We start from the raw sequence: 20,166 nt of genomic DNA, 5'->3' as shown, positions 1-20,166 counted from the left end.
GAAACAATAACAAACTGAACTGATGTCGAGTGTTTGGGTGGCCAAGACAAGCAGAGCCTGCACTGACCCAAGCCAGGAGCCTGGGGGCATTCACACACACCACCCCTCACCGCCAGCTGCCTAAGGCAGCTAAACTCAGCCTAATAGCAGCCTGGGCCTGATGGATACATGCCACTCCCTCCACCTCTGCTGTCAGCTGCAGGGAGGAAAAAGGGGATTCAGTCCCTACCTCTGAGAGGGGGTAGAGAGGGGGAATGCACCATCCCACCCTGGACCTCCAGCTGGGATCTGCCTGGCATGGGAAGAGCCCCCACTGGGGGGCTTTTCAGCCTCTGCAGCCTAGCTAGCAGGGCTCTGATTGGTTCAGCCCCGCTCCCTCCCCAGCCCCATCCCTCTGAGAGGGGGTGGGGGGAATGTACACACCCAAACTGGCACTGCCCCCCCCCAGGGTCTGCCTGGCATGGGGGAAAGACCCCACTGGGAGTTTTTTGCTCCCCCACAGCCCAGCTCACTGGGCTGGGATCAGTTCAGCCCTGCCCCTTCCTCAGCCTCTGCCTGTAAAAGGCAGGGGCTGGGGGAGGAGAGGAGGTGGGCAAACACACTGGGTCAGCTGGGCACTAGCCCCCCAGCTGGGATGTGACCAAAACACTGGGGGTGGGGGGAGGGAGCCTGCAGCCTGTCTCACCAGGCTGGGATCAGCTTAGTCCCATCCCTTCCCCAGGATGGGGTGAAGCGGATCCTTCACCAGGCTGCAGAGTTACAAAAAGCCCTTGATTGGGGCTTGCACCACCCTGGGGCAAGCAGACCCTGGCTGGAGGGGCCAGTGCTGGGCTGGGCCAGTACGTTTCCCTCCCCCACCCCACCTCTCCTCTCGGAGATGGGGGGCTGGGGTGGGGACAGGGCTGAGTTGATGCCAACCCTACTCACTTGACTGCTTTGGGAGTGAAAAGCCCCCACTGCTGGAGCTTTTCTTTCCCTTGTCCTGTACACATGGGGTGCTTTGGGAGGCCTGGGGGGGTCTGTTCCCTTGCCCCCCCCCCCAATCTCGCTGGGCTGACAGGTGCTGACAGGGAGTGGAGGCTTTAGTGCCTTAGCTCTGTGATATCTAGAGGAGGGGCCAGCCCTTTCCACTGGAGCAGATAGCCCAACCCAGGACTGCAAAGCATTCTGGGATGCTACGGGACTGTGAGTTAACTTGAATAAGGAAGGGATCTGGAGCAGAGGTCCCATAGACTGGTTTGACCTAAATCACTTAAGTCTGATTCTACATCCAACTAGGTTTATATTAAACTGGTTTCAGCCATTTTGAAAGTGGTTTATGTGCACTGATCTTCTGTTCTGTTACAGGTTTAAATCAGTTTCAGATTACTTAAACTGGTGTATGTGTAACTTCTGTCCCTAGCCTAGCTGTTCAGGCTAGGTGTTCTGTTTACATCAGGTTGAATTTTTTTTGGAAAAAACAGTTTAGACAATTCCAAAAAAAATCAAGTACGGAACAATACATTGTTTTCCTATGTTAAAATAATTTTAGCAAAGTTTTCTTTGGAAGGCTTTTGTTAGGGCTGTGCAAAGTTTCGGGTGCTGGTTCGATTAGGAGATTTGGCCTGATTCGGTTGCCAAATTGCCAAATCCAAATTGAATCAGGGGACTAATTGAAAGGTCTGAATCATTTTGAAGCTCTCCAAATCTATTTGGGAAAGATTCAGGGAGCTTCAGCAATTCAGGCAGTCCTCACTGGCTGTAGCAGGAAGCTGGACCCAGACTCCATGCTGGTAAGTAGGGGGTGGGAGAGGGGAGGCTGGAGGGGGAGGGGAGCATGAGGGAACCCCTGCCAGGCCCCATCCCCTGCCTGTTTCCCCAGGTCCACTGAGTGCCCTCTGACCCCCGACCACTGTCCCAGCCCACCCCCATGGCTGCCTTGCTCACCCCAGCTCCTGGTTGTTCAAAGAATAACCCCTACTCACCGGGTGCTGCCAGGCAGGTGAGCAATTCCCCCCTGCCCCCCACCACCCCACACCAATGGGGGACTCTGCCATGAGCCCCCTAGCTCCTGCCCACTCTCCCAGCCCCCCCACAATGGCTGCCCTGCCTGCCCCAGCTCCCAGCCCTTTACAAAGAAAGAAAGAAAGAAAGACTTTTGACTTTTAAGAGACCTTTATTCCCCGGAGGGTGATGACTCGGAGCCAGTCAAAAGCATGTACAAGGATGCCCGAAGCTCTGGGCCTCATGGACAAGGCCTGGGCTCGTGGCCTGCAAGGCCTGCCCGTACACGCTAGACAAAAAAAAACAACCAACACAAAGAAACATAAGGACTATTTACAGTATTTACAGTTCTGCCAGCAGGGACACCCATGGAGGCCTCCGGGGTCGACCCGCACGAGCAAAAGTCCAGGGCCTCGGCCCGCTTGACGCGTCTCTGCGGCTTGAGCAGCCGGTGGCATCACAGAGCGAGGATCAGGCGTCCCGCCTCGACCCGGCACAGCACCCCCTCGAGGGCCCAGCGCTCCTCAAAGGCGGGCACCGTCCGCCGGAGGACAGCGTGCTCAAACTCGAGCGAGAGGCGGGCCCGCACCAGCAGGCGGAAGAGCTGCAGGGCGTCGACCATCCCGGTGCCGCTGAGCTGGTTTCGCCGGCTCTTCAGGGTGGCCATCTTGGCCTGGCCCAGCAGGAAGTTGGCCAGGCTGACCGTGGCCCGCTCGGCCGCCCGGTACGGAAAGGAGTGGACGTAGGCGTCTTTGGAGAGGTCTCGGCCCAGTACCCGAAGCAGTGCGCCCAGGGCGGCAAAGAGAGGCTGCAGCCGGGGGCAGTCGAGGAAGGCGTGGAAAATGTCCTCGTCCAGCACCCCCGGGCAGAAGGGGCAGGCCGCCGAGGCCGCTGGCTCCAAGTGACGCACAAAGGTGCCGGTGGCCAGGATGCCGTGCACGAGCCGCCACTGCAGGTCGCCGGTCTTCTTGGCGATGGGCGCCTTATACAGCGTGCGCCACACCGGGGTCCCGGGCCGCGCCAGGCGCCGCCGCCACGCGGTGTCAGGGCGGCCGGCGAGCACCTGGGCGTGCCGGGTGCGCACCACCCACATGTAAAGGCCCTTGCGGGACAGGGTGCCAAAAGGGCAGCCCGTATTGCTGCTGGGGGGCACCGGGAGCCTGAGCAGCGTGTTGGGCCGCTCGGCCAGCTCGCCAGGTACCGCTGGGATGACGGGTAGCGGTGGGAAGGCGTCTTCTGCGGCGTCTGCGGCGGGGAGGGGCCGGCGAGTCTGGAGATGGGCTTCCAGGGCGGTCGCTGCCTCCGTCGGGAGGGCGGCCCTAACGGCCCGCAGAAGCCGCCCCGCGGTGCGGACGGAGCGCATCGCCAGCCGGGCAGCCAGGGCCTCGGGTGACAGCCAGTCCGACCGAGCGGGGTCCAGGAGGTGCTCCAGGCGGGTGGAGCGCGCCTCGACGAGAGCTGCCGTGAGGCTGGCGGAGGCCAGGCTCGGCACGACCCGGTGCAGGGCCGGGTTGTGGACCAAGGGCTCTCGAAGGAGCTGCGGGAACCGCAGGTGCCTGGCCTGGGGACAGAGATGGAAGGCCGCCCGCCAGGCCCGCACCACGCTGCGGTAGAACGGGGGAAGGACCGCCCCGTTCAGGAAGGTGAGGTCCAGTTGAAACAGCTCCCGGTCAAAGCCGAGGCCCCCCACTCGCCGCAGGAATCGGCACGCCAGCTGTCGCCACGGGAGGTGGCCCTCGGTGTACAGGAGCCGCTGGAGGGCCTGCAGCCGATAGGCGGCCACCCTGCTGGCCAGATCGATCAGGCCCTGGCCCCCCTCGCCGGTGGGCAGGTAGAGGGCAGCTCGTGGGAGCCAGTGGCGTCCGTCCCACAGGAAATCGACCAGGAGCCGCTGCAATCTCTCCAGTAGCTCCGGCGGAGGGTCCAGCACCGCGCAGCGGTGCCACAGGGTGGCCGCCGCCAGGTTATTGATGACGAGGACGCGCCCCCGGTAGGAAAGGCTGGGCAGGCGCCAGCGCCACCGCTGCAGGCGGGCCTCCACTCCCTCCTCGAGGCCGTCCCAGTTGCGCGCCATGAAGGTCGTCGGCCCCAGGAACACGCCCAAGACCTTGAGGCCCTCGCAGCGCCAGGCGAGGCCCCCCGGCAAGTCCGGCGGAGGCCTGCCAGTCCATGCGCCAAACAGCAGAGTGTCACTCTTGCCCCAGTTGATGCGGGCGGAGGAGGCGCGCTCGTAGGCCCGCTGGCAATCTGCCAGAGCCCGCACGTCTTCCCGGGTGGCGAGGAAGACGGTGACGTCGTCCGCATAGGCCGACAGCCGGAGATGAGGGCCAGCGGACGGGCCCGTGGCTGATGGCAGGGCCACCCCACTCAGGCGGCGGCGCAGCGCGTGTAACAGCGGCTCGATGGCCAGGGCGTAGAGCATGCCCGACAGCGGACAGCCCTGGCGAATGCCCCTGCGCGCGGGGAACGGAGCGCAAAGCACCCCGTTCACCTTGCGCAGGCTGGAAATGTCCCGGTACAAGACCCGGAGGGCCCCGGTGAAGAGGGGCCCAAAGCCAAAGGCCTCCAGCGTGCGGAAGAGGTAGGCGTGGCCCACGCGGTCAAAGGCCTTCTCCTGGTCGAGAGAGAGGAGGCCGACGTCGAGGCCAAAGAGCTCGCTAGCCGTGAGCAGGTCCCGCAGCAGGAACAGGTTGTCTTGTATGGTCCTGCCCGGCACGCAGTAGCTCTGCTCGGGCCCGGTGAGAGAGGCCATGACCGCGCGGAGGCGGGTGGCCAGCGCTTTGGCCAGAATCTTGTAGTCCGCGCACAGCAGGGAGACCGGCCGCCAGTTCTTCATGTAGCCCAGGTCTCCCTTCTTGGGCAGCAGGGTCAGCACCGCTCGGCGGCAGCTGATCGGCAAGACCTTGTCGGCGAGGCTCTCCTGGAAAACGCGCAGGAGGCTGGGGCCGAGGAGAGGCCAGAAGGTCTTGTAGAACTCGGCAGGCAGCCCGTCGAGGCCCGGGGCTTTGCCGGAGGCGAGGCCGGCCGTGGCGGCCGCCAGCTCTTCCAGGGACAAGTCCCGCTCCAGCTCGCCGGCCTCCAGGGCATCGAGACGCGGTAGGCCCTCGTGGAGTTCCCGCGTGGCCTCGGGGCACGACGGCTCGGCCGCGAACAGGTCGCGATAGAAGGCGACGGCACGTTCGCGGACTTCGCCCGGCTCTGTAATGACCCGGCCCTCAGGAGTCTTGAGATGGTCCAAGACTTTGCTCGCTGCCCGCCGCCGCTCCAGGTCGAAAAAGAAGCGGGTCGGGGCGTCGGTTTCCACCAGCTCCTGGCAGCGGGCGCGGATCCTCGCGCCGCGGGCCGCGCTCTCCACCAAGTCGCGCAGGCATTTCCTGCGGAGCCGGAGGCTCTCGCTCAGTGCTGCATCGCTGCCAGCGGCCAGCAGAGCAGCCTCGAGCTCCGCCACGTCCTCCTCCAACTCCCGGATACGGCGGCGCGTCTCGTTCGCGGCCAGCTGGGTGTACTGCTGGCAGAAGGCTCGGGTCTGGACCTTGCCCACGTCCCACCACAGCTTCCAGGAGGAGTGGCTCGGTCTCGCAGCCTCCCACCTCCGCCAAAAGTGGGCAAAGCAGTCCCGGAAATAAGAGTCCTGGAGCAGACTAATGTTCAAACACCAATACGGTGCCCATGCACAGGCTCTCCCCGGCAGGCTCAGTACGCTGAAGGCCAGGCCATGATCTGATAGACCCGAGGGAGCGATGCGGCTGCTGCGCAGGAGTGGCAGGTGGTGCCTGGTGATATAAAGGCGGTCGAGGCGAGCCATGGTGAGACCGCCGGCACTCGTCTTGGCCCAGGTGTACTGGCGCGCATCGGGATGCAGGGCTCGCCAGACGTCCACGAGGTCTGCCCCCTCCAGGGCAGCTTGCAGCTTGCGAGCGGAGGGCAGGTGGGGCTCAGGCCCTGTGCGGTCGAGGCGCGGGGCAGTGGTGCAATTGAAATCGCCCCCGAGGAGGAGCAGGTCATCATCCTCGCTAGCGTCGCGCAGGAGGGCAGCCAAGCTCTCAAAGAAAGCGACCCTCTCCTGGCCATCGGAGGGCGCGTAGATGTTGACGAGCAGCAGACGGTGTTGCGCGAGGGTGACGCGGACGGTCAGCAGGCGGCCGGGGACGACCTCCCGCGGCACCGCCGCGTCAAGCTGCAGCTGCGGCGATAAGAGTGTCGCGACCCCCGCGCGGAGGTTGGTGCCGTGGCTCAGGAACACCTGTCCTCGCCAGGCAGCCCGCCAGGCCGCCTGGTTGAACCTGTCAGAGTGGGTCTCTTGTAGGAAGGCGATGGCCAGCCTCTTCTGTCGCAGGAGCTCCAGGACGGCCTCGCGCTTCACCGCGTCGCGACAGCCGTTGACGTTGAAGGTGCCAATGGTTGTGGCTGCCATGGGGGTGGGTGTGGGAGAGGAGGAGCAAAGCAGAGTGCGGGTGGAAGAGCGAGCACCCAAGAGCAGAGCAAGGCAATACAGACAGGTCAGGGAAGGCCTACGGTGCCCTACTCTAGTCGAGGGACCCGCCCAGGCCCCACTCCACTCTCACCCTCTGGGCAAGCTTGTCCAGACGGTAGGCCATCTGACGTGTGCCCCGATCTTGCTTCATGAGCTTGACTGCCGCCCTGGCAGCCTTGACAAACACTTTGGGAACCGCACACCACTGGGTGATGTGCCCCGCTACATTTTTCTGCCCCTTGGTTAGCTTCAGCAAGGACAGGAGTCCCCCATAGTCAGGAGAGACCCAGGGGGGCTCCGCCAGCTTGGGGTGGATGTTGCCTATGGAAGAGCGGCGAGGCCGCACCCCCGGCGGGAGCTCGCCCGCAACTGCAGCGTCGACCCCCTCGATGTCCAGGCACATCAGCCGCCTCTCGTCGTCCGAGTCGAGGACCGGCTCCGCGAGGACATTCCCTGTCTTCTTGGGGGGGGAGGGGCCATCCCGCTCACGACGTCTCTTGCGAGACTCCGAGAGCTGGATCTCCATCTCGCTAACTTCCTCATCTGCTCCGGTAGGCTGGGGCGTGACCAAAGGGGCAGCGGGCTCTCCCGCCACCCCCGGGGCCAGGCCACCGGAAGAGAAACATTCACCACTATCCCTGCTGCCGCCTGACTCCGGAGGCTGGGGGACAGGCGAGGGGAGGGGGACCCCTGAAGGCCCCTCCCCCCCACCCGCTAAGTCTGCCTCGTCGGTGGCTACATCCGACGGGGCGGGTGGTGTGGCAGCCGGAACGGGGTCCGGCTCTGTAGTGGGGGGGTCCTCGGCACTGGCCGAGGAGGGGGCTGTCAGGGATGGGGTGTCCTGAGAGGCCCCCCTCATCTCCCTCTCTTTGTCGGGTGGTAGGGAGGATGCCCGAGCCCCATCATCCGATGAGGCTCCAGCACCGCAGTCCCCGGCCACCCCAGCCACTTCGGCCGGGGCAGGCAGGGGGCAAGGGGAGGCGTCCGCCTCTCCACCCGGTGGGGCTGCCGCACCGAGGGCAGGGTGCGCCACAGACGGGGGAGGGGGCGGTGGGGCCACGGTAGTAGCACCAGCCCCTCGGCTGGACGATGGCTTCCCGCTGGAGACCCCGGTCCCCTGAGATGGAATGGGGGGGGAAGGAGGTCGGGAGGAAGAGCTCCCAGCCTCTCTGGGCCTGCCGCGTGCCCCAGACGTCGACGCGCCGTCTGTCGGCGCTGCCGCAGGCGGCGATGGTCCGGCCGCCTTGCCCCGAGGGCACTGCGCGGCCAGGTGGGAGGAGCCCCCGTACTTGAAGCACGTGGTCTCTCCCACAGATAGATAGATAATAAACCGCCGCCCCTCGAGCGTGAGGCTCAGGGAGCGAGGCAGCGACTGGGGGCCCTCCTTGAGGAGCATGAAGACCTGCCTCCGAAAGGACAGGACGTGCTTGCCCTGAGGGTTCTTGTTTCCCATCGGCAGGCGGCGAAAAGGACTCGCAGGAACCCCATAGGCTTCGAGTCCCCTGGCCAGCTCCCGATCGGAAACGTGCGGTGGGACGTTGGAAATCACCACCCTCACTGCCTGAGTCTCTAGGGGCGTGACAGGGTAGTGGATGCCCGCAATGTCCAGGCCCTCCGCACACACCCTGTCAACCAAGGCGGGCTTGCTCAAATAGATCATCGGGACCGTGTTCACGCGCCCCGCGTAGCGGATGGTACGCCATCCCAGGAGGGCGGCCAGAGCCTCCACGCAAGCCTCGAGCCCCACATGGAGAGGGGCATGAACCCTCAGGCCATGAGACAGTGGGAGGTCCTGAGAGACATCCTCATGCCAGCTGCCAGGCGTAGGAGCCGCCATTCCTCGCCAGGACAGGGTTAAACTGCGAAGCGCAGCAAAAATAAAAAAAAAAAAAAAAAAAAAAAAAAAAAGCAGCCTCAGGCTGACACGGGGGACTGGGACTGGGACTGGGACTGGGACTGGGTTGAAAACGCCCCAAAATGGGCCTGAGGGGGGGCAGAGCAACCCGGCAGGGGCTCAGGGCAAGCCCCAAGGCAGGGGCAGATGGCAGGGACCAAGGGCAGGGGCCCTGGGGGAGGCAGGCAGCAGAAATCAAAGGGACAACTCAGGCGGGGGTGGGGGAGGGGCAGAGGCAAACGAGGCTGCCAGAGCCCAGGGGAAAAAGGCTCAGAAAGTGGGGGGAAGGGGCAGGGAGGGGGTCCCCAGGGACAGGGTGGGGAGAGGCAAGGGGGGTTTTTGGGGGGGGGACAGGAAAAGGGGGGCAGGGAGTGCGAGGCAACGAGCTGAAAGCACCTGAGCTGGAGGAGCTTAGAAGGGCTTCAGCTGTCGGCGGCCATCTTGAAAGAAAGAAAGAAAGAAAGAAAGAAAGAAAGAAAGAAAGACTTTTAAGAGACCTTTATTCCCCGGAGGGTGATGACTCGGAGCCAGGCAAAAGCATGTACAAGGACGCCCAAAGCTCTGGGCCTCGTGGACAAGGCCTGGGCTCATGGCCTGCAAGGCCTGCCCGTACACGCTAGACAAAAAAAAACAACCAACACAAAGAAACATAAGGACTATTTACAGTATTTACAGTTCTGCCAGCAGGGACACCCATGGAGGCCTCCGGGGTCGACCCGCACGAGCAAAAGTCCAGGGCCTCGGCCCGCTTGACGCGTCTCTGCGGCTTGAGCAGCCGGTGGCATCACAGAGCGAGGATCAGGCGTCCCGCCTCGACCCGGCACAGCACCCCCTCGAGGGCCCAGCGCTCCTCAAAGGCGGGCACCGTCCGCCGGAGGACAGCGTGCTCAAACTCGAGCGAGAGGCGGGCCCGCACCAGCAGGCGGAAGAGCTGCAGGGCGTCGACCATCCCGGTGCCGCTGAGCTGGTTTCGCCGGCTCTTCAGGGTGGCCATCTTGGCCTGGCCCAGCAGGAAGTTGGCCAGGCTGACCGTGGCCCGCTCGGCCGCCCGGTATGGAAAGGAGTGGACGTAAGCGTCTTCGGAGAGGTCTCGGCCCAGTACCCGAAGCAGTGCGCCCAGGGCGGCAAAGAGAGGCTGCAGCCGGGGGCAGTCGAGGAAGGCGTGGAAAATGTCCTCGTCCAGCACCCCCGGGCAGAAGGGGCAGGCCGCCGAGGCCGCTGGCTCCAAGTGACGCACAAAGGTGCCGGTGGCCAGGATGCCGTGCACGAGCCGCCACTGCAGGTCGCCGGTCTTCTTGGCGATGGGCGCCTTATACAGCGTGCGCCACGCCGGGGTCCCGGGCCGCGCCAGGCGCCGCCGCCACGCGGTGTCAGGGCGGCCGGCCAGCACCTGGGCGTGCCGGGTGCGCACCACCCACATGTAGAGGCCCTTGCGGGGCAGGGTGCCAAAAGGGCAGCCCGTATTGCTGCTGGGGGGGAAAGAAAGAAAGAAAGAAAGAAAGGGTTTTTTTTATTTTTTTTTTTACAGATTAAAATAAATGCATCCCTTTTATTTTCATATCTGCATTCCAAAAGTCCCACAGAATGCCAATCGTTGTTCTCCTTTTCTACTAGTCTAGAAGCAAACTAGTACTAAGAGCTCCTCTGACAGGTCAGACAAGCACTTCTTTCCATCCCCTCTGGTTCATGGCTCTACTGCAGCTTCTTGTTTTCCCTTCATTAGTGCTGGATTTCTTCACAAGAGGGAAGCAACGCCACTGTTATATTTGCATTGCTTAAGTGCCTCATTGAAGCCCTCACACAGGGTCAGGTCAGTCTGATTGGTAGCACATTCCAGGAACTGCTTCATCTCATAGTGGCAAGGTCCATACTGCGGCTGCTGGTATGCAGGCTGTCGTGTCTCCTGGGTGGTACTAGCTGGTTTTGCTAAGAAAGAAAGAAAGAAACCCCGAACTCACCAGCTGCTGCAGCAGCCTCAGGGCTTCTGGGGGCTCATGGAAGAGCCCCCCATGTGGTGTGGGCCTGTGGGGAGCAATGGCCATTTCTCCCCTCACCAGACAGGAGCCGGTGATCCCAGGGTTTTTTGTTTTTTTAAAGAGCTGGGAGCTGGGGTGGGCAGGGCAGCCATGGTGGGGGCTGGGAGAGTGGGCGGGGGCTGGGGGGCTCGTAACAGAGCCCTCACATGGCAGGGGGCAGCAGAGATTGCCCCCCGCCCCCCCGCCATGCAACAGCTGATGAATCGGGGCTTTATTTTTCCAGGGAGTTGGGAGCTGGAGCAGGCAAGGCAGCCATTGAGAGCGGGCTGGGGATGGGGTCTGTGTGATTCAGAGTTTTGGCTGATTCAGCAGCAGCCGAATCTGCAAATCAGATTCGGCCAAATTGATTCAGGACAGTGGTTTGAATCACCGAATTGAATCACTGTCCCCTGAATAGGCCGAATCCAACTCCAAAGCAAATACTAGCTGCTTTGCACAGGCCTAGCTCTTGTACCTCTGTGCATTAGAGCAGGGAATTCATGTTTTGTGGGGGCACAGCCTCTGCATCAGGAATGTAACTTTTGACATCCCTATTACATCTCACCCTTTCTTTCCACTCTAGTTCTAAGCCCTTGAATAATCACTGTTTTCACATATGCCTAGAAGAGTCTTGCTAGAGCTTAACAGCTAAAATCTTTGACTTTTCTCTGACTGACATATAATGAATAGTCTTCATGTAAATTGTCCACTGCTTAACATTTCTTTTATGTTATCTCTCTTTCCTATCTCTTTCTTGAAACAAGGAGACTCATAACATGTACTTGCAGATACGCTCCTATTGCTTGACTGTCTGTTCTCTCGCATATCCTTCTGATCTTCAACTTAAACAGGCTACTTTAAGAGTCTACAAAAAACTGCTTACCTTCAATTCACTACCAATTTTAAGGACATTTATGACCCCTGTAGGCCAAGTCTTAAGTCCAGAAGGCCATTTTTGAGTGTAGGAAAAGAGCTTAAGGACACAAATTTTGACATCAAGGAAAAATGGATCCAGCAATGGAGCACAATTGATATTATTAATACATTTCTTATTATGGACCCCACATCTAAAACCTCTGGCTTTGCTCTACCAAGGCAGAGCTAGACAATGTTGAACAGGGTTCATACTGGACAAGGTAGATGTAATTAACTATTACATAAATGGATTTTTTTATTAAAGACCCCAAATAATGTCCAAACTATAGTACACATCATGGAGGAATGTTCTATTTATCATTTTAATAGGCAGTTCAGTTGAAGACCTGCACCAGGCTCCTAACAATTCTTTGCAATGGATATCAAATATAAAACGGTCACTCTAACCTTATCCCTCAGTGCCATTGTTTATAGGTTGTTTGGTCTTTTCACCACTGTATTCTATAGGAATAAATAAATAAATCTCTTTCTTACACACACACACCTACCTCTTACACATCTCTGTTCTCACTGACCATGTGCCAGGCACAGCTCCTAGCACTGGTCATATTGGCCATATACTCACCTTGCAGACCTCCTATGTCTGCCAAATGCCATCCTGATTAGAGTTACTATATGTCCAGGTTTTCCTGAACATGTCCTTTTGGGGGGGTCCTCCCATCTCCATCTGGACAGTTTTTTTAAATATCAGTAAATGTCCAGGATTTTGCTCTGCCTCTGCTCAGCATTGAAGTTTTTCCTGGCACTTCCTGGCTTGCCCTAGAAAGGAGGTGCTTGGTGCTGGGGGGAGTAGAGGGGGGGCATGACTGGAGGCAGGACGCACACCACTGAGACTGCAGCAGGGTGGGGGAGACGGGGGAGGCTCCTGCCTCTCCAGTGTGGGAAGGTGGTGAAGGGGCCTGTTTTGGGGCAGAGGGAGCTGCATAGCCATGCTGGTGCCTGTGCTTGCAGATGCAGGGCAGCTGGGAGATGCTGCAAGGTGGGAGGGGCGGGGGCAGGAGGCTATGGGTTGGGAGTGAGTGGCACCAGCAGGTCTGGGGGGGCTGTGGCTTGGGAGTGAGGGGCACCAGAGGGGCGGGGAACTGTGAGTTAGGTGTGCGTAGTACAGGCCATGCCAGGGGCTATGGGTCAGGAGTGAGGGCTATCAATAGGGGTTGGGGGGGATTGCAGGTTGGGAATGAGGGGCTCCAGAATGGTTTGTGGGGGTGGTATTGTGGGTCAGGAGGGATAGCAGCAGGGCTGGGGGGGTTGTGGCTTGGGAGTGGAGAGCAGGGGCAGGGTACGGACATATCACTGCCCCAACTGCTCCCTAACAAGTGTCTTCTTTTTTAAACCTGGAAATATGGTAACCCTAATCCTGATGGAGCCACTAGCCATAATTCCTTCAGTCCTGAGCTATGGGGGCAAAGACATGGACAGCCTTCATTCTGGCATGTTGTAAGTTTGGAGACATGTAGTTTTGTGCATCATTTATTTATAGTTAATTTGCAAGAGACAGTTCTCTCCTTACAGGATCAGGATGGGTCAGAAGTATCAGCTATTCAACATGCAGCATTAGGTAACATGAACCCTTGAACTGCAGAAGAGTTATTCAATAACTTTGGATTAAAAAATGGCCTTTAGTTCTCTCAACAGAATCCACAAAACTGTGATTTACATTATTTTTGTACCACGTATGCACTGGCATTGCATTGACTCACAATTTTAAATAATGACAATGTGAACTTTTGCTGAGCATTGTTCTCGTGAGACCTAAAGTTGAGTGGTAACTGTCATATATGAGTGACTTTCAAATATATACCCTGGCTTTCATCTGCATAGCAAATGCAATACAAAGAGTATTAATAACCACTAACCCAAAAACAAAAGGGTTGATTTACCCTCATAGAATAAACACATGAGTTAAGAGTATTTAATCTGCCAACTGCATTCCTATTGACTACAATAACTTGGATGAACAGCGTGATTGAACAACATGATTGAAGCAAATGTTCTAGCCTTTACCTGTGCTTAATGTTTAGAAAAGGAATGTGACAGATGTTTGCTAGAATGTGCTGGCTTCTTGGTTGGTTACCCTACTCTTTGGAAGTTCTGTTTTTTGCAATCTCTTGCCTATGTTTGAAAAAAACTAAGTAACCATAAGTGGATACCTCACAATTTTTCAATATGCAACAGAAAAAGAATCCTGCCACTTGTTGTTTTTGCTTTTACTGTTAAGTTTAATTAATCTACATACATTGATAAGAGCCATATCAGAAAAGGTTTTCTATTACGAAGAGGAATGCTATTTAAGTACTCTTTTAACTACAGAGAAACTGCTAAATATTGTCCTCAAACCATAACTTTTGAAAGAGGAAACTCAGCTGGAGTCAGAAGAGTTATCCCAGACAGCAAGTACATAGACTATATAAGTAAAATTGTTGTATGTACCAGCTCCCCATAGTTTTATATTTATATTATACTAAGCATCAGAATCTCTGCTACTGTAAATTAACAAGGGTCCTTCAAAGTTTTGCCATTGAACATCTAATCCTAGTGGCCGAGATCCCAGTTTTCCTCCCGCTAGTGTATTTCTATTTATAGGAACCGCAATCCTCTAAAGATAAATCTATCACATTAATAGGTGGTTCGGGGGGGGGGGTTGTTGCCTTTTTTTTTTTTTTACAAGATATCATTACCTCCTCTTCCTAATTGATAACAAGGGAGATAAAAACATTTTTTTAAAATGAAGGACCTTCCTTCAGCATAGGCCTCCGACTATTGACACATAGTGATTATAAAAAAAAGACACAATCTGCTTTGCTAAAAGAAACATCTGTTTTATGTTTCCTAATATGTTTTCCTTTTATATGAACAGGCAACTGTAATTGTCTATAAATTTACTAAGTAAAACAAAGGAGAGCTAAATCTTTTCCTAATTACTGTCTTGCTTTGTTTTTTTCCACTTCAACTGCTTTTCAATTACAATTTATAATTAAATTGTCACACATTCTTAGCACATTACTCACTTTAATGACAGTAAACCAGATCAAACCAGAGACATTTCCTGACTGCAGTATTTCCTGGTTGAAAGAGCAGGCTCAGCACTGCCAGGGACAGGATTCTGCCATCTTTACTCAAGGGTGGTAAATGCTTAAATAGCCCAGGCAAGTGCTTGGGACTCTGACTCCCAGAGTCATGTGATTACATCAGAAACTCTCATTAAAAAAAACTGACAATGGCTTTAAGCTCTCATAGTTGAAAAAACTAAAAGAAAGCTTGACCTGATGCAGTCATATTCGCCTATCTGCAGACAAGTGTCAGCAAAAGAATGAGCATCAGTCACTACAGCGGAGCTGTGTAACTCCAAGTTTACCATCAGATCAAAGCAACCTCCTCCAGGACAGATTAGAGTAACTGGGCCCAGTTGCTCCTACTTTTGGTACATACGATAGATATCCTGTATGTCAGGAACAGGGCTGTAGACACGGAGGCTAGGGACAGATGTTACACATAAACTGGATTAAGTGATCAGAAACTGGTTTAAACCTGTAACAGAACAGATGTTCAGTGCACATAAACCAGTTGGAAAATGGCAGAAACCAGTTTGAGATAAACCTGGATGAATGTAGTATCAGACTTAACTGATTTGGGTCAAACCAGTGTATGCAATGTCTGCCCTAGATCCCTTGCTGGTTTAAGTTAAATCAGAGTCCCCCAGAGTCCCCCACCAAGTATGCTTTCTGGGCTGGGTGGGGCTCTCTGCTCCATAGCAGAGCTGGCCCCTCCCCTTTGCTGCCAGGCCAGAGCTCCGGCAGAGACTTGCAGGTACAGCAGGGTCTGCTGGCTTCCGTGTGCCCCACTTCCCCCCCCCCCCTTACCACTCACTGCTTAAGCAGAGATCCCTTCCTCCTCTCTGCCACAGCACAAACCATAGCCAGAATGTGGTATGCTACGTAAGGCTGTATAAGGCTCCAGCAGAGACTGCAGACACAGCAGGGTGTGCCTGGATTCTCCTGCCTTACCCCACTGCTGCTCAAGCAGGAAATCCCCCCCTTCCCTCCCTCCCATCTCCCACAGCACAGACCCCAGCCACATGGACCCTAGGCATGTGGTATGCTAGCTAATGCCGAGAGGTGTCTGTGTGTCTCTCTCTCTCCAGTTTCACTGGGGCTGGCAGACAGAACAGTGACTACTTAGGGCTCTTTGGAGCTAATCAACAGGTCATCCAGTAAGCCATCCAGTAAGCCTTTAAAAAGTTTGAAGTAATGGAGAGAGGCCATTGTTTTGCTAATCGGGTGATAAAGACTGTTATTGCTATCAGCCTCCAGCTGGCTTGCTTGCCTGTCAGTTTGCTGCAGACGGTATGACAAAGCAGGGAGGGAGATTGAAAAGCTCTGTATCATCAACAGATGCATGCACTGCAAACCTCCCCCACCTTTCTGCAAAGTGCTAGCCCACGGCTGAGGGCTAGCAACACTCTTGCCCCTTGAGCAGCCAGCAGGAAAAAGCCTGGGACCATGCAGACAGACCTCCCTAATGAGAAAGTTCTTCCAGGGCCTGATCACGCCCCCATCAGCTCAGCTCCCTACACAAGGGAAGGGAGGGCTGCTCTAGCGCCCCCTGGCTTCTAGCCTGAGCCACTGCAGGCATGTGCCTGAATTTCCTCAGTCCAGAGAGAATGTCTGCCTGGTTTCAAGCCAGTTCAGCCTAGCCAGGTTAGACTAACCTGCAAAGATTGAATCAAATCAGGCTCAGGCTTTTTGAATGTCTGTCCCCAGCCTGAAGGAAGAGGTAGTGGGGTTAGATATCTAGGTATTCAGGAAGGTCCTGCGAATGCTTGTTCCTCAGTGCCTCTGAGAAAATTGGTTCTGACTTAGTATCTGGCAGTCCTCAGGCTTTATGTCCCAAGGAGCTGCTCCAGAAAAGGAGGATTCACCAGAGTATGGAAGTATCCTGGCCCCTCCCTTATTTTTTCTGGATAAACCAGGTGGCAGGCAGAGAGGAGCCATCAGCAGATCTCTGAGCCCACAGACATAACCTTCATGTTGGAGAATCCTCTGCTAGCTATAGATTCATAGATGTTAGGATCGGAAGGGACCTCAATAGATCATCGAGTCTGACCCCCTGCATAAGCAGGAAAGAGTGCTGGGTCTAGATGACCCCAGCTAGATACTCATCTAACCTCCTCTTGAAGACCCCCAGGGTAGGGGAGAGCACTACCTCCCTTGAGGTGGCTAGTTAAGCTACATCTGCAATTCCTTTGATCCACTGGAGAGATACAAAGAAAACCATGATGGACATGATACCTCCAGCACAATCAACCCACAAGTGTGACTTTTTCTCTCTTTGCCCCTGCAGCCTCCTTAGGCTACTACAAACATTAGCCTTCAAAGTTTTGGTTCAATTCAGATAAGCATCTCCTGGAAAATTAATTGTGACCAAGTTAGAAATACCATGAGGCAGAGTTTTAATTTTGGTAGTTTGCTACTTCTGCTTCCAGTCAAAAACTAGGAAACACAGATTTTGTCTCTGCATATTATCACCAACAGCTTTCGTCTTAAATTCAGGGGGTGGATTTTTCTAGGCTTATTAATAAGAGAAAGGTGATATGTGGAATTTATTTTATTGTCGTCTCATGCGAGTAATTAAAAAAAAAATCCTTTTCCATATTTACCATCTGTTAGTAATTTGGTCGTTGAGCAGCAGAACAAATAACACTGCATGCAATGAGCTTATTGTATGTGATGATTTTTTTCTTAATTGCTCTCCGTGTAGCAACTGCGTGACTAAAATGTAAAAGTGCTTTACCCTGCTATACATTCCCTTAGGGATATTGGCTGTTCTCATTGTAAAGAAACAAGCAGCTGGTAGACTACACACTGGTTCCTTGCAGAAAGTTCTGAAAGACTGGCGGCTGTGGAACCCACATACTGGTATAACTCCACTGTCATGGGCAGGTGCTACTGAATTTCTAAGCAAATGCTTTGTTCCAGGGATATAATCCTCAACAAACCAGTACCTTTTAATGAAAAGCTAAACCTTGCTCACACAGGCTATGAAATGTTATGCTTTTCAGTTACTATTGTATGCTTTTAAACAACAGTTCCTTTAAAAAAAACTCTTCCAGATTCTGAGGCATGCATGTGCACGCACACACATTCTCACATGCATATACAAGCCAAGAAAGAAGAGAGTAGTAAAATACTGATCCCAAATACCTGTGGAGTTAGTTTCCCAACCCTCTGTGTTATTGGCTCATTAATCACAACTTCCACTTTGCAGGCATCTTTCACTCTGGGGATAGAAAACTGCAGGTCATCTTTTGACAGGAAGACAGACTGTCCCTTCATCACTTTTACCCCACGGTTGACACTGATAAAGGAGGAACAGACGCATCTCAGGATAACAGTGAGCAGTGGAAACAGCCAGCTGTTCTTAAGAGGCTTCATATTATGATGAGAAATCCACTCCCTTCAACTAGTACAAAAGTCCTTAACAAAAGAGGTCTTCTCTTCTTCCTCCAGAAGATTTTCACCATATAATCAAAGCACAGGGCTTTAGTCACAAGCAACCACTACTGTATGTTTTCTATGAAATATGCCCCTTCAATTGAAATTTGGACAAGTGTGCCTTTTAAAGTACCCTTGGGTTTTCAAAAAACTCCTTGATCAATCCTGACAAAATGATGAATGCGCTCTTGTAGTGCTTTAAAAGTTTGCAAGTCCTGCAGGGAGAAAGAGAAAGCAAAAAAATTGATATAAGGCACCAAGTATCTATTGAAAAGAACAGCAAGGAGATCTTCCAATGGTTCCATAATTACAGTTCATGTCAAACAGTAAACTAACTAGACTTCTACATAAAGTTAAGTGCGGTGATGGTTAGAAAATTGACTATTTAAAAATGGCACCTTCTTGTTCAACAGATCTGATCCTTGTATGGTATCCAAGTTGTGCCCAATACATGTACATTCACATATTTATATGTATGCATTTTGGCCACCTGAAGGAAGAAGGATCTTACCACCCTTCAGGTCCTATAAAGCTGGCAGACTTCTCTAGGAAGAATTGTGACCATGACTCCCTCTCTCCATTCTCCAGCTCTCTGGAGGAGGGCTGGGGGACACCTCTCGGCCACCCAAAGGAAGGGAAAGGACCTGGACAGCTTGCAGCCCCTGCAAAGCCAGCAAGCCTCCATGGGTGGAGGCCATCAGAGGTTGATTCTTAAGGGCACCACTTGGCATTGTCCTTCAGCATGGGCAGATCCAAAATGTCAGTGATGTGGTGTGGACACACCCACTTTGGCTGTGTGGTACATGCTCAATGAAGAGAGCTTACTGTGCTTGTGCCACAAGGCTGAAGAGGATGTGGAAGCAACTCCTTGCCATGACTCTGGCATAGCTCCTACTGGGAGCACCACATGTGCCATGACCTCACTGATCAATACAGGGTCTGCTTAAAACCCTTCTTGTGCACAGCTCTGGATCACAGAGTGTGAACACCACTGCTGTTCACTCTTCCCTCCCCATTCCTCCTCCCCCCATTTGATGAATTCAGCAGCAGAGAAGAAGAGACAAGCAGCATTAGTGCTCAGCCCCTGGACTATGGAGCTATGTGGAAGCAGGGACTGAGCATCACTTCTAGCTGCTTGAAAGCAAGAACTGCACTGACATGCTGGAGAGCTCAGAGATCTCATTCCATGTGAGGTAGCACAGCCAAAGCAAGGGGTGCAACTGTGCCACTGTAAACCTCTGAATTCACCCTGCCCTTTGGCGGTGATCAAGGTGAAGATGGAGGGTCTTTTTTTTCTCTTTTACTCCTTTGTTAGGGTTCCTTGGTATTTGTGTTGTGTTTGTCAGGGGGAATGGAATAAATTAGGTGCATTTTCTGGGGAGTTCAGTGACAGTCATAGCCCCTCTATAAGAGAAGAGGGGACTTGGAGGGGATGTTGGGGAAGGGTGGGGAGGTTCTTCTCTGGGAGTGAAGCAGGATGGTGAGAAGAGGTGGGTGGGGAATGAGAGGGTTGGAAAAGGTTCCTATATCTCAATGTGATTGGTGGTTGGAACTGGCCAAAGGGTTTGCTTTGGTAGAGATTTCAGCAGGGATGTGGTGGTTAGGGAAAAATGAAAAGTTGGAGTTCTTGGGTTTTTGGGTGTTGTCTGGGGAATCTTGTCTGTGAGTTGTTTATTATAAGCCACTCTGAGCCTTTTGGAAAGGGTGGGATATAAATCTAAAAAAAAAATAAAAATACACATGCATACATACACACACATGTACACACATACATACATTATGTATGGGTGTGTGTTTGTGTGTGCATGTGTGTGTGCGTATGAATATACATATACAAACAGATCTACAGACAGAATCTTGAATCTATACAGTATTTTGTACTGGTTAGCACAGGGAGCCAACATAGTTATGATAGACTGAGCTGGATTCTATTCTAACTACAGATACTCCTCACTTAACAGCATCCTGGTTAACATTGTTTTGTTATTACATCGCTGATCTATTAGAGAACATACTCATTTAAAGTCGCACAATGTTCAGTTATAATGTTGTTTGGTCACCACCTGCTAGTAGGTAACTACTGTGACACAATTGGATACGCCTAACATCGTTTCGCTTAAAGTTGCATTTTTCAAGAATGTAACTACGACTTTAAGTGAGGAGTAGCTGTAGTGTATCAAAGAGGCAATATCCAAATATGTTCCAAATACAGACATAAACAGTTCTCCTGATTCAATGATGGAAGGGAAAGCAGCAGCTGGCTGCCTGTTAAGTCACAAGTATAAGTATATGGTAGAATGTTGAAATTGTTGATCCTTCTCTCTTCAAAACAGAAGAAGGGATTGTGGGAATCATCCTCTACCAATGGAAAAA

General features: G+C 54.1%; 1 protein-coding gene across 10 annotated transcripts in view; it reads right to left on the bottom strand.

The window, feature by feature from the left end:
• Nucleotides 1–20,166, bottom strand: part of FREM1 (FRAS1 related extracellular matrix 1) — a 148,051-nt gene that overhangs the window by 106,444 nt on the left and 21,441 nt on the right. For all 10 annotated transcript variants that reach the window (XR_009460956.1, XM_059724713.1, XM_059724712.1 and 7 more), the window contains one exon: nt 17,503–18,008. Coding sequence is in view for 9 of the 10 variants with exons in the window: in XM_059724713.1 (XP_059580696.1) it covers nt 17,503–17,733 (231 nt within the window). In the remaining variant the exon portion in view is untranslated. The remainder of the gene's footprint in view (nt 1–17,502; nt 18,009–20,166) is intronic.

Source organism: Alligator mississippiensis, chromosome 3 (assembly GCF_030867095.1).
Source record: "Alligator mississippiensis isolate rAllMis1 chromosome 3, rAllMis1, whole genome shotgun sequence".
Classification (NCBI taxonomy): Eukaryota; Metazoa; Chordata; order Crocodylia; family Alligatoridae; genus Alligator; species Alligator mississippiensis.
The sequence above is the reverse complement of the archived record's forward strand: the minus strand, read 5'-3'. Positions and strand labels throughout refer to the sequence as shown.